The sequence below is a fragment of the Plasmodium berghei genome, assembly GCF_900002375.2.
Source record: "Plasmodium berghei ANKA genome assembly, chromosome: 13".
Classification (NCBI taxonomy): Eukaryota; Apicomplexa; class Aconoidasida; order Haemosporida; family Plasmodiidae; genus Plasmodium; species Plasmodium berghei.
The window spans coordinates 44,339-58,258 of NC_036171.2; the positions used below are offsets into that span (position 1 = coordinate 44,339).

The following is a 13,920-nucleotide window of genomic DNA, read 5'->3' on the forward strand; positions in this document are numbered from 1 at the left end:
AACTGGATTATCATTTTATTCCCTATTTATTATTATTTTTTATCATTTTAAATATTACTAAGAGAGTCTTATGATTTATCTACTATATTAAAATTAGTTATTTTTTCAAAAATATTTGAAAGCAATTATATTTATATATCTCGGATATGCATTATGAAATATATTATTTATGTTTAAACCTTATCATATATTAATATTAGCAACTACATACAAAATAAACATCGCGTTATAGCATCAAATCCAAACTAATTCTAAGACATGTCCGATTTATCATTATTAATAGCATTAAAGCGTAATATTAGAATGCCACTTTTATTTTCACCATATCCACTAAATTCGTGTTATACCATTTTTAATAATTAACCATTATATAATCATCATTTTTATAATATTGGTTAAAGAGCCATAATATAGTAAACCATATCGAATTGAATATTTCCTTATGCAGAAAATTTATTTCATGTTTTTTTATAAAAGTGAAACAATAGAGCCTCAGCTCGGACCCCATACACTAAAACTCTAATTATTTATAATAATAAAAGAAAAATGCCTTATTTAGTAATATTTAATTTTATATAGTCTTTAAGTTCAGGGGAATAAAATATGAGCTCTAAGCATATTAACATATATAAATATACAAAAAAATAATAATAGGCTTAAAAAATTATGATAACAGTTTTAAAAAAATTAGATATAGTAAATTAACAAAATAATGATGATAATAAAAATAATAACCCAGTATAATGGAATGAAATAAATTAGTTATAAAAAGATGAACATTATATAAAGGAGTAAGCATACCAACTATTACAATCTAAATAATGATATATAAAAATTTGCACTTAAAAAAATAAAGCCAATCGCATGGTCTGTTATATAATTGGTTTATTTTTAAAATCAAACCAATTTATATTTTTGTCATTTATTTTTATTTTCTGTTTTAAATAATTTGGACAAGTATTAGTATCATCACTTCCATTGTTAACCGTTATATAACTTTCGTCACATATATCATATCCTAACATCTCAATTGTATTTTTATTTAAAAATTTAGATGAACAAAATGAATTTTTTTGTACATAACTATACTCAAAAATTAAATTTTGGATTTTCTCTTTAAACTCAAATATATCATCCATGGTTAAATATTCCAAATAATGATGCAAATGCGCTTTTCTTTTGAATAGTTTATTAAATCGTTCTAATATTTGCAAAAAGCTATTTCTTATTTCACATGAGTTAATTAGGCACAATAAACTATAAGGCTGATTTAACGGAGGCACATTGCATAACCCTATTTTTGTAGCATCTTTATTATACTTTAAAATATTTAAATTATTTTTTATTAATAAAATATTTTTGGTAATATCTGAAATTCTTATGTTACCTCTACATAAAAATGCCATAGATAAGCATAGGCCATCTTTGGGGCTAGCTATCAACATTTGGTTATTGTGATTTAAAACGTTTTTAAACAAATTATCAAAATTTCTTATATTCTCTGTTTCTAAACACGGACTTAATGATGATAACATAAAATTAAAAAATGGATATGGGACTAAATTAGTGCATATTTCATTTATGTCTACATTTAATGAACCTTCAAATCGCATTGAACTTGTTAAATTTACAATAAGGTTAGCTACTATATTGTTCATTTTTGAATAATCATTTTTGTTGTTATGCTCCTTTTCTTTCAACTTTTTACTATTTAAAATATTTAGTAACGCATCATTTGATACTGGTAAAACGCAATTTGAAAACTCATGTATTTTTGTTAAGGCAAAAAAACTATTATATGGGGATGTAATTACATCATCACATGCTGATGGGAATACACAATTACTAAATTTTATTTGCTTATAGCTATCAGACAACATTTCTAAAACGTACGAACCTAAGCCTGAACCGGTCCCGCCTCCTAACGATGATGTGATGTAAAAAGATTGCAATGAATCGCATCTTTCTACATTTTTTCTAATTATATTATCAATCATATTTTCATATATTCTTCCATAATACATATATCCTTGAGACCAATTATTGCCTGCACCAGATTGCTGAGTAAATATATTATTTTTGTCAAAATATTCTGAAATAGAACTTTTAAATAGTTCGTTTGTAACCCCAGTTTCGGTGTCTATTAATATAGCTCTAGCTTTTAAATGTTCGTTATGACTTGAGTTTGAATCGTCACATACGTTTTCAAAAAATGATGATTCCGAATCGTTCATAGAACAGTATTTGCCCAATATTTCCTTTTTTTCATTTATCTTTTTATTATTTAAGTGTTCCTTAATTGCTACTGACCAAAATTCATGTCCTAGCTGATTTCCACATTGTCCAACATGTAAAAATATAATTTCACGCACCATCCGTTTGAAGAAAAAAATAAATTTATTATGTTTGTTTTTTTTTTTACATTAATATTGCCAAAATGATCATCTCCCTTTTAGCTATTTTCAAAGGATATTGTATTTCGATTGTTGCTATTGCTATTTTATTTCGGTATTTTTATTATGCCCTCCTTTTTTGCAGTATAAAGCATCGTATATTTTTTACAAAAACCCATTAATTATATTTTCTATCATATATTATAATTCGTTATTAGCTATGCTAAATGCTTCCGTTTATGAGCATATAAAAAATTTTATTAAATTCACATGCGAATTTCAAACTAAATATTATTTTGTTTAAAAAAGATTAACTTAATGCAATCATTAGAAAATAACATCGTTTTAATCGCAGCGTCCAATATATATGTATTCTGTTTCTTAAACAAAATAATATAGAATTTCTAAAAAGGCATTTGCCAATTTTTATGTCTATGAGAGGAGTGGATATTATTTATAATTAAATATATTATTTTCCATTTTAGGAGGGGCATTATAACTAAAAAAATATATATTTAATGAATTCTTTATATTTTATTCTATAATTAATTCTTTACTTTATAAATATTATTTATATAATCATGTAATTAATTCCAATTTTAAACAAATTAAACCAGCTTATCATTAATTAATATATACTTTAGACATATAACGATGCACAAATCCCAGTCAAACTATTAAAAATTATCTTACGAGAAATTTAAAAAATTCCCCAAAATAATTAGCATAAAATATACTGCAAATCTTAACACTTTTTTTCATTAAATTATCCAATTTAAACAAATATATACCCACGAAAGATGCCTAAATATTGTATATACATACAAATCCCATTAAAGTAAATCGAATTAATTAATGTATATATTCCCCCATTCCATTTCATAAATACGTGTGTATGCAAATAAACATGTTATATGATAGAATATCTGATGCATATTAATTGCATGCTGAAGGACTGTTAAATATATGTAAGCATGGCTTATTTAAACATAATTATTTGTACGTATATACCCTATTATTTAATAATTATATACAATAATAAGAAATTAAAAATACATGTTTTCTATGATTTCAAGCATCTTTTATATAAAACCAGCCTTTCGTAAATAATTATTATTTTATATTTATTTTTAAAAATATCCAAGCGTGTAATAATACCAGTCTGATATTATGTACTACAGTTTCAACTGATCCTCATAAAAAAAGTAATGGACATAATTTTATACGCTCATTAAGATTGCAACACTAGTAATGTTTAAGCTTCCAATAGTTTATAAAGAATCCTCACATCTCCAAAAATTATGAGAATAGGAAATCAATAATAAAAATAACAAAAAATGTATTAAAAAATTATAAAAAAGAACTAGTTAGTAATAATAAATTACATTCTATAACATAACCCATAAATATATTTCAATAACATATTAATCGAAATATTTTTGAGAAGGCATTTTACTAATTTAGCATAATTGTTATTTTTAAAATATGATACTTTCAAATGATTTATATTTCTCCAAATAAGAATATTCTTATATCTATATGGATTAAAATCCTTTTATGCATTAATTAAATTTATCAACAGTTGCCTTACGCGCGTTATGCTGTTTTTGCTCATTCTGTCTTTTGGGGATATTCGAAAATTACTAAAAACACTTAATGACATAAAAAGTTCGTTGTACCGTCTTTATATATAACAAAATCAAATTATAATATACAATAAAAATGTATGCACACATAAAAATTGTTCGAGTCGTTTATAAAAACCTAAAACAACGCATAATTCCACACTTATAATGCAATTAAATTATAAAATATTTTGCTTTTATTAATCTTATCAGCGATATATAGAAAATTACATGAAAAATACATTGCAAATATTATTTCGAATCTCCATAAAAGCAATACATTTTTAATTGTATTAAAACATTATTTATATTGCATATAGTTGTATAATATTTATTTTAATGCTACTAAACTATCAAGCAAACAACTTTCATTGCTAATTAATTTTTTTTTGCTTTATAATAATTAATGTTTCCCATAATTATTTTATTTTCGCATTATTTTATATATATTGAAATAAATGAAGTTAATACTTTTAAGTTAAAAATTATATGCTAATTTATTTATATTTGCTTATATTATTTACGTTTTTTTTTCATTCCCCTCACTAATAATTTATTTTTCCTTTGATGCGCGGCAACATCTTCCTAATTTTCATATGCTATACCAGATAAACGAACTTTTCATAAAAAAGTTTCTGCGAATTTTTTACATATATGTATATTTATAAACAATCTTCTAAATAAATTATATATTTACTTTAAAAAATATTACATATTTATTTAAAAAGAAGACCAAACAAAATTATTATAATATATACATATGAAAATAATAGAACAATTTAGTTGAATTTGACGCTTTTCCATTTTTGTTAAATATTTTACAGAGAAAATTTATTTTATGCATACAAGTTATATTTATACATATGCATTTATGCTGCCATAAATTTTAGATTTATAAATAACAATTTTCTAAGATAATAAATTTTTATGGGCATAAATCATTAACACTTTTAAGTATATATATATACATCAAATTATTGAATTACTTTATGTGCATATTATATTGTAAATACCAATAAAAGAATAACTATATGTTAAAAATTTATATATCAAAAATTATGATAGCATTATTGTATTTTTTTATAAATTCATAAAGAATATATTTTTTTCGTTCCCAGCCAAAAATAAAAGAAAAAAGAATGCATCTTTTAATATGTAAAGGGTGTTATATTTATTCATATTTTTGTGCAGCATATAACATATAAGGGAATAATTTTGCATTCGCATAATATACATAATTTAGTTTAATTTTCATTCATTATATAGTTGTTTACAATGAGCGGTACCAAGATGAAATATGATCAACTCGAAGAATTCAGACGCAAAAATGAGATATTAGCAAATATTATAAATAAGCTGATAGTTTTTGATAAGAAGAGAATATTTTTATATCCAGTAAATGTGCAATATGTTCCAGATTATCTGAATATAATAAAAGAACCAATGGATTTTACGACGATGAAACAAAAAATTCAAAATTTTAAATATAATACTTATGAAGAGTTTGAAAGAGATATATTTTTAATAATCAATAATTGCTATACATATAATGACAAAACTACTATATATCATAAAATTGCAGAAAGCTTAGAAGCTTATTATAGAAAGTTGAGTGCTAAAATGTATAGAAAATATATGAGCATACATCTCCTTTATCATAATGAAGATAAAAACTTAGTAAATAAGCTTTTATACAATACTAGTATAAAATATGAAAATATAAACACAGTCAAAGATAATAAAAAAGGTATTAAGCCAAAAAAACATGGAAAAGTTGGAAGACCAAGCAAAGCAAATATGGATTTTAGAAACAGTCAAATTAATGATACAAATATAACTAATGCTAATATGAGCAAAAGAAAGAAAAATGCTATTAAACATTCTATAAAATCAAACGAATACATGGGCGATAATTCATTTTATAACACTAATGGATCATATAATAACAATTTTATGAACGATAACAACAATAATAATTATAACGCCAATAATATGCATGGATATGATAAAATGGTGTATAATTTGGAAAATATGATAGATGAAGAAAATTTTGACAATATTATTAATACAATCGTAAATAGCAATGAAAAATCAAAAGATATTTTTAATATATTGATCAAATCATTAAACAATAAGGATGAAAATTGCGTTAATTCATGCAACTATGTAAATATACCTAAAACATTACATAGAATATACTTTGACGATTCAGTTATATCAAAACTACGAAACAAAAATATAGATCGATTATTAACAAATAGCAATGACAATATTAACATTCATTTAGCTGGAAATAATAAAAAAAGAGAACGATGCAATACAAATGGTGACCTTCAAATTGATAATAAAAAATCAAAATTATTAAACCTAGAACATGATATTAACGACCATTATGAAAGTAATTTAAACACTGAACCCCAAAACGAAAAATATAATAACCAACAATGTTCTAATTTCGATTTAACAAAATTTCACAATTTAAATAAAACTGAGGAAAGCTACTATAATTATGCAAATTATAACTCAAATAAAGTTATAACATGCAATATTGAAAACAAAGAGTTAACAATGAATTTTTTAAATTATAAAGAAAGTGTAAAAAACTTCATCGGAAGAGAAAATTTATCTGCATTCATTGATATATTTCCAAATATCGATAATATATTAGATAATACAGATTCAAAAGACTTATACTATTATGCTTTTAATGATTTAAGACTATTTGGAATAGATGTACCAGATTTTGATGAGTTTAACAAAAAAATCGTATACAATGAAAACTACTTGCTAGGTATTGGTAGACATCACATAAATAACATTTTAACTTTAGATAAAAATTTAGTACACGTATTACAAAGCAAAAATAATAAAACCGAATTTTGTAAAAAATTAAAAGAATATTTATCAAATAATAAAAAACGTAAAAAATATATTTCTAATAAACATGGCAATAATCACGATAGTAATGAAAATACAGAAAAATTGAATGATGATTATGATCCTTCGAATATGGATCGTAAAAATGCAAATTATACTTTGAATACACAGTCTGATATAGAAAGTTTTTTGAGCGATTCATCTTCAAATGATGAAAATTTGAACTTAAGAAATTTTCTAGGCACATATAATTATTTTCACAAGGAATGTATAAAAAACATTAAATCAAAAAATAAATTATAATAATTTTAATTAATAACACAAACATCTTTTGTTATAGATTTATTTAAGATAAATAAATCATATATTTTTTGTTTTTTCATCAAAATACGTTTGTTTTATCATATTAAAATTTTTTTTTTTTAATTTATTATTTTTTTGTAGTACAGATAATGTATGTATATTATACGCACTAAAAATATCTTTTATTACACATTTTGGATATCTATGTTTTTTCTTTATGCAGCTCCTTATTGCAAAATAAAAATTATTTGTACTTTTTTATTATAAATTTTAAACTTTCATAAAGAAATTGAACCCTTTTTATAATAAAATTTAATAAAAATTATATTTATTATATATATAAGAAGACTATTTACAATTTTATACAATAAATTATTTATTTTATTATATGGATGGAATATATATTTCACTGCTATAATACAAATATTTAAATAAGTTCATACATAAATACCTCAAAGAAAATTTCATAAAATTAGCAAAACGAACCATGAATCTAAAAAAATTATAAATAATCCTATCAACATTACACTATATATGCATTTATTTTGTTATAATTAACTAAAGTGCGCCCTTAATATGATTTTATTATATTTAGCAAAATTGATTTAGGGGACAATAACCCGTATTTTTTACATGATAAAAAAAACCCAAAAGACGATCACGATATATTGCTTTTATACGCAAAATGAACTAACCAAATAATGTATGCATATTATTATATTTATATAATTCTACTGTTTATTAAGGATATGCGCATATATAGATTTTTCCTATATTTGTTTCTAAACAGTTTGCTAATTTAGGAGAAAACAAAGCATATAATAATAATGCTGTATATGTGTAATAGAAATAAATTGCTTTGCATATGTTTTAAATTTAATTTATTGTCTTTCCACGTGTCATCAATAAAAAAATTATCATGATTGGTGAACCAATCAACCTAAATAAGAAAAAACATCACATAAGCATATGTTCAAATGAACAAATAAATAATTTTCGTTCAAAAATAATCATTTTACTTCACATTGTATAATATATTCTATTATTATGATTTGTTATTTATATTATTATTTGCTTTTCATTATTCAGTAATTCCATGAGTTACTTTGCACTGAAATTGACATTCAATTGTTTCCTCTTTTTGGATATCTTTTGATTTATGAAAAGATACCTCTTCAATATCATCAGAATCTATCACACCATTTTTTTCACAACAAAGTATACACGTTTTGCTTCTACAATTTAAATCATTATCATCGCAATTTTCATAATCCTTGTTTTCTTCCAAAGAAACACATTTGTTTATAAACTTTTCAAACAGTTTTTGCATTTTTTCAGCTAAACCATCATTTCTTTTACAATGCTTTTCACATTGTTTCCTTTCGTTACTGTCTAGCATTTTGGTATGATGCAAACAACATTCTTCACAAAAATTTTTAATGCAATTGATATGTTTTTCTTTTTTTTGGTTTGGATGCATATCAGTTTCACATGAAGATCTTCTGTTTAATACGTGTATGCTTTCTTCGCATGTTCCCCATGTTTTAGTTGTGGATTCAATGAAGCTTTCATTTGAGTTTAATACATTAGATGATAAAGTTATAGAATCAAATTTTACTTCATCAAAATTATTAACCCTGAAACCTACATTTCCTAAATCAATCAAATCGGTATCAATATTGTTTGCATCTAGTTCAATTTCATAACCATTATTATTGCTTACTACAGCTTTGAATTTTAATTTATCAAATTTTACACTAACATGGAGCCATTCATCTTGCTCTAATGTCTTTGTAATTTTTTCATGATCGCTGAATTCTGATAATGTTATTGATTTACTATCCTTATAGGATGTTAATTTCAGAGAGTCTTGTCTAATTTCAAGGGAATTAAAATTATTTTCATTCACAAAATTGAATAGGATATATATATGTGGTTTATTCCTATCTAAATTTTTATTTTCTTTGGATAGAGAATAATTCATATCAAAATTTAAGATCCCATCATAGCATTTTCTTTGTTTTAAAAGTGCTATAGTATCATATAATTTTCCATTTTTGTAATTTCCATTGCTTTCATTATCTATATTTTCTATTTTTTTACATAATAAATAATCATTATCATCTTCTTTTGCAAAACTCCATTTATATTCTACATCATTAATTATGGTATATGGAAATAAATCACTATCATAATTTTCTTTATAATAAGGACAGTTATAATTCTGTTTTTTTTCGTGTTTTCCATTTTTAGATAGTTCGGAACAGGGTTTCGCTATAATTTCCAGCCCATCAAAAAATGTTCCTTGGCCGTTTATTTGAGAATATAAGCCTACAGTACCCGATAAAAATTTTTCATCTAATGAACTTAATATTTTCATCTCATTTAATTTATCATCGATTTCATATATATCAATATTAGCATGGCTTGTTGTTATTTTATATGTGCTCCATTTATTATTTATTGAAAATTCACCATACTTTTCTTTTAAAATATCTGCATGTCCATTTTCTATTTTTGATAATCTTCTTACCCCATCTTGATCACAAATATCAAATAAATAAAAATTGAAGTCATCTTTAGCTCTAAATGCTATTCCAGCACATCCACTACCTTTACTTAGCACGCTTACCCTTATTTCAAAATCGTAAAAAGTTAACCCTTTTAATTTTGCAAAATACCCTTCCCCTATTTCTCTATTTGATATACTACTCATTTGCCCAATACTATTTTTATGTCCTAAAATTTCTGTATCAACATATCCCCAAACACTAGGTTTATTCTTAATTAATTTAGAATCAAATACATAGAAATAGGAAGAAAAATTCATACTTTCATAATTTAATTTAAATGTACCAAAATTATGCACAATCCTTTGAATTTTTTTTAATTCTTTCAAACGTTCTTTTACCTTTTCCAAATCATTTATATATTTTCCTGATAAATCATATAAATACAATGCTAAATTTTCAGTCAAATTGTATAAATTTATTGTATCATCAATTTGCTTTTTTGATAAAATGTCGGCTGGGGCGAATTCTTTTTTTGCTTTTTCTATAACCCTTACAGTTTCATCTTGAATAATGGAAATTACTGATGAATCAACTCCATGAATAGCATCAATATTTTTTAACAAATCATTAATTATTTCGTGTGTTTTGTAACTTTCGTTACTTTCATTATATTCCGCTATTTTTTCCACGTCGTGTTCGTTTTTTTTAAAATTACCTTTTTCAATAAATGATAGTTGCTTGTATTCAAATAAATCGATTGGACAATCTTGAGATAAACTACTTATTCTTATAGTTCTATGATTAATAATACTAGTTTCTTCTTTAATATCTTCTTTTTTTTCACTTGTAATTATGTCTAGTAATGACTCATTTCCTCCCTTATTTAACGATATAGATTCGATTTTATTACTTATTGAACCTTTATAATAATCTAATCCAGATTCAATAGTTACATTAATCAACCCCCCCTGCTTATCTATTACGCCTGCATGTATAGATGCTCTACAAATAGAGCTACTATCAGAATATACCCCATTGCTACCATATACATTAAATTCCTTAAATTTCTCATGATCACATCCTAAAGGGCATAAAGCTACTATATTTGTATTTATAATTCCATTAAAATCGTCGTCTAATGCTGTGGTATCACACTCTATACTTAAATATTGCATTGAAAAATCATTTTCCGACGAATTTGTTGAACAAACTATTGCAGATATATCTGATGTTTCTAAGTTAAAAAATTTAAAAGATCCATCATCATACGATATACCTGCTGTTTGTCTAACACTAGTGCTATTAGGGGATTCTGCTCCTTTAAAATAAATTAATGTTGTTAAATCGACGTTACCATTTAATAAATCATGAAACTTTCCACTACAACTACCATAATTACATGAATAATCATAAGCTAATGGTATATTAATTTTACCATTTAATATAAAACCCATTTTTTTCAATGCAAAAATTAAACTATTTAATTGGTCAGTTGATTTTAGTACTAATGGTTCTAAGCCTACTTCAGCACAATGCTTTCTAATATCATCTACTGAATTTATAATATTTGTTATTAAATGATCTGGAGATTTAGGAGAGTGACCATTCCAAACATATAAAGATGTACTTGAATCCATATCACAATACACTCTTAGAGGTTCAGGTGAACATTTCGGTTTTATCCAATAAAATCCCGACATAGGGACTTCTTGAGCATTTTTAATTACTGAACAATCATTCGCAGGATAAGACGATGAATCACCAGGAGATATACCTAATCGTAATAAATCATTACTATGAATTAAATCTATTGATTCTAAGGAGGTAATTTTATCATTTAGTTCAATAACTTGTTCCATTGATGCTTTTAACTTTGTTTCATATTCTTTCTTTTCGTTTAAACATGTTTCAATATTGGGTAACACTTCTTCTAATTTTGATAATTTATCGCTAATAGAACTCACATTTTTTGAAACATCATCTTCAAGATTTATTAATTTATTGCTTAAATTTTTATCAAATTCACTAACATATTCAATAAAATACTTGTCTCTAGCATCATCTGAATTTGCTGCATCTCTACAAAAATTTAACACGCTTTCTAAATTGTTGGCTTGAACTTCTATTGATCTTATTCCATATAAAAATTGACCATCCATTTCTCCATGCTTGGGGTGAGGCTTAATCATTGATATTTTAATATATCTTGTTTCAATGTTTTTTAATGAATCTATTGTTATAAAACTTGGGTTAGCTAAATTCTCAGCAACAATTTTATAATTATCCTTTTCTGTGCTAAAAGATATAATATAATGTAAAGGTGGATACTCCCAAAATACTTTTATTCTGGATACTTCTACAAATTTATTTAAGTCTATAATAAAATAAACTAGGTGCTCATAGTTATCTCCAAATATAGATGATGCCCAAAAACTATTCAGGTTCCCATCTATTGTGTTATCAGCATTATGATCATCATCTAAGATAGAAGTAGCATCAACAGATGCATCTGTATTAAGAAGAATATCATGAATTCCTGGTATATTTCCGTGAATATTTTTTTGAGAAATACATAAAGGCTCACCGCCTCTTTGCAATCGAATCTGAGAGTTTGATTCAAATACCCAATTCGATTTACCATCACCGTCTTCTAAAGCTCTTAAACAATCATATAAAACCAGTTTGTTATTTTCTAAGCTATCTACATTTATAACAGATAAACATTTAGGAGGATCACTTAATGCGCTAATAATTTGATTGTTAGAATTTGTTTTCCATAGTTCTCTACCATCTCCACTTGCTAAAGCATTAATACATGAGTCTAAAATCACAGATGTATTATCATTATTTATTAATCCTTCTTCTACTTGTAAACACATTTCTTGTTCACTTGTAATTCCAGATAACAATAAAAAGTAAGGATTCCCTCCACCAATAATCTTCACTTCTCTTATTCCAAAATATTTGTGAATGGCATTTTTTAACCCTATTTTTATTGATATGACCTCTTCCAGTTTTTTAAAAAAATATATTTCATCAAAAGATGATTCAGTACTCGATATTTTTTTATATGGAATAACATTTTTATAATGCTCTCCATCAGAAGACACGAATATACTAACTAATTCTGGGCTATATTCCCATGATACTTTTACACCTTTTACAAACCCCTTTGTATTTAAATATCCCGTCCATGTTATTTCTTCATCCTTTAAGTGATTCCCAGCGCTACACCAATAGCTTGGGTTGTTCTGGATTGCTCTTTTAGCATCGTAAAGCGAACTCCCCGATTCCTCTGAAATATATGTAGATGATGCAAAAGAATCAATAAACTTATAAAAATTTGTAGCGGATTCTTGTCCCCTTACAAAACAATTTAAAATCGCAGATAATACTAGATAAAATAAATAATGCATTTCTATTAATAAAAAATATAAATATATGTATGTGTTAATATTCAATTTGTAGGATAAACTAACGTATGAAACCTTTTTCTATCTGCATATGAAAAAATATATGAATAATCTAGATTAATATAATTCAAAAATACAAAATTAAAAAAAATACTAAATTGTATCCATCGACACGTAAAATAATATAAAAAATTGAACATACCAATGAGAAAACAAAAGTATATTTATATAGACTGAAAAATATACACATATATACTAACTTTAACTGTGTACATTCTTATACAACAGAGAATAAATCAACTCCTTTGCAATTTTCTATATTTTTCGTATTCATAAAAATATCACTAACCCAAATATATACATATAAGGCTAATGATGGAATTAAAAAAAACTAATAATCCCATCATCCTTTAATTTTTATTTTCGTATTAATTTTAATACCTTTATTTATTTCTTTGAATATAAATAATACTTATGCTACTTCGCTAAAAAATAGATAATACATTTCTATATAGACACAAAATTTATTATGATAGGCAAGATAATAATAACAATATGTTTATATGCATAGTTAATACCGAAATTAAATTGAATTAAAATTAGAAATGATATATATATAATTGCTATGTAACTACAAATGTGACCACACAGCTTAATACCATTTGTTTTACAAGCACCTTTGCGTATATACACGTCATATTTGTATACATCAAAAAAAATTACACACAATTTAATATTATTGAGATTTCCTTTTTAACGAAAAAAATGTAGGGACCTTCTTCTTATTTTGTGTAAA

The 13,920-nt window shown here is 24.4% G+C and overlaps 3 protein-coding genes across 3 annotated transcripts; 1 reads left to right on the forward strand and 2 right to left on the reverse strand.

The window, feature by feature from the left end:
- Positions 1 to 872: 872 nt before the first annotated feature.
- Positions 873 to 2,375, reverse strand: PBANKA_1300500 (tubulin epsilon chain, putative; the record flags this gene model as incomplete). The annotated part of the gene is made up of 1 exon (XM_034566575.1): positions 873 to 2,375. The coding sequence occupies one exon, from the start codon at positions 2,373 to 2,375 to the stop codon at positions 873 to 875; it is 1,503 nt and encodes a 500-aa protein (XP_034423158.1).
- Positions 2,376 to 5,293: 2,918 nt separating this feature from the next.
- PBANKA_1300600 (bromodomain protein, putative) lies at positions 5,294 to 7,198 on the forward strand (the record flags this gene model as incomplete). The annotated part of the gene is made up of 1 exon (XM_034566576.1): positions 5,294 to 7,198. The coding sequence occupies one exon, from the start codon at positions 5,294 to 5,296 to the stop codon at positions 7,196 to 7,198; it is 1,905 nt and encodes a 634-aa protein (XP_034423159.1).
- Positions 7,199 to 8,279: 1,081 nt separating this feature from the next.
- Positions 8,280 to 13,127, reverse strand: PBANKA_1300700 (LCCL domain-containing protein; the record flags this gene model as incomplete). Its single annotated transcript, XM_034566577.1, has 1 exon — positions 8,280 to 13,127. One exon carries the CDS (start codon positions 13,125 to 13,127, stop codon positions 8,280 to 8,282), a length of 4,848 nt encoding a protein of 1,615 aa, XP_034423160.1.
- Positions 13,128 to 13,920: the final 793 nt, after the last annotated feature.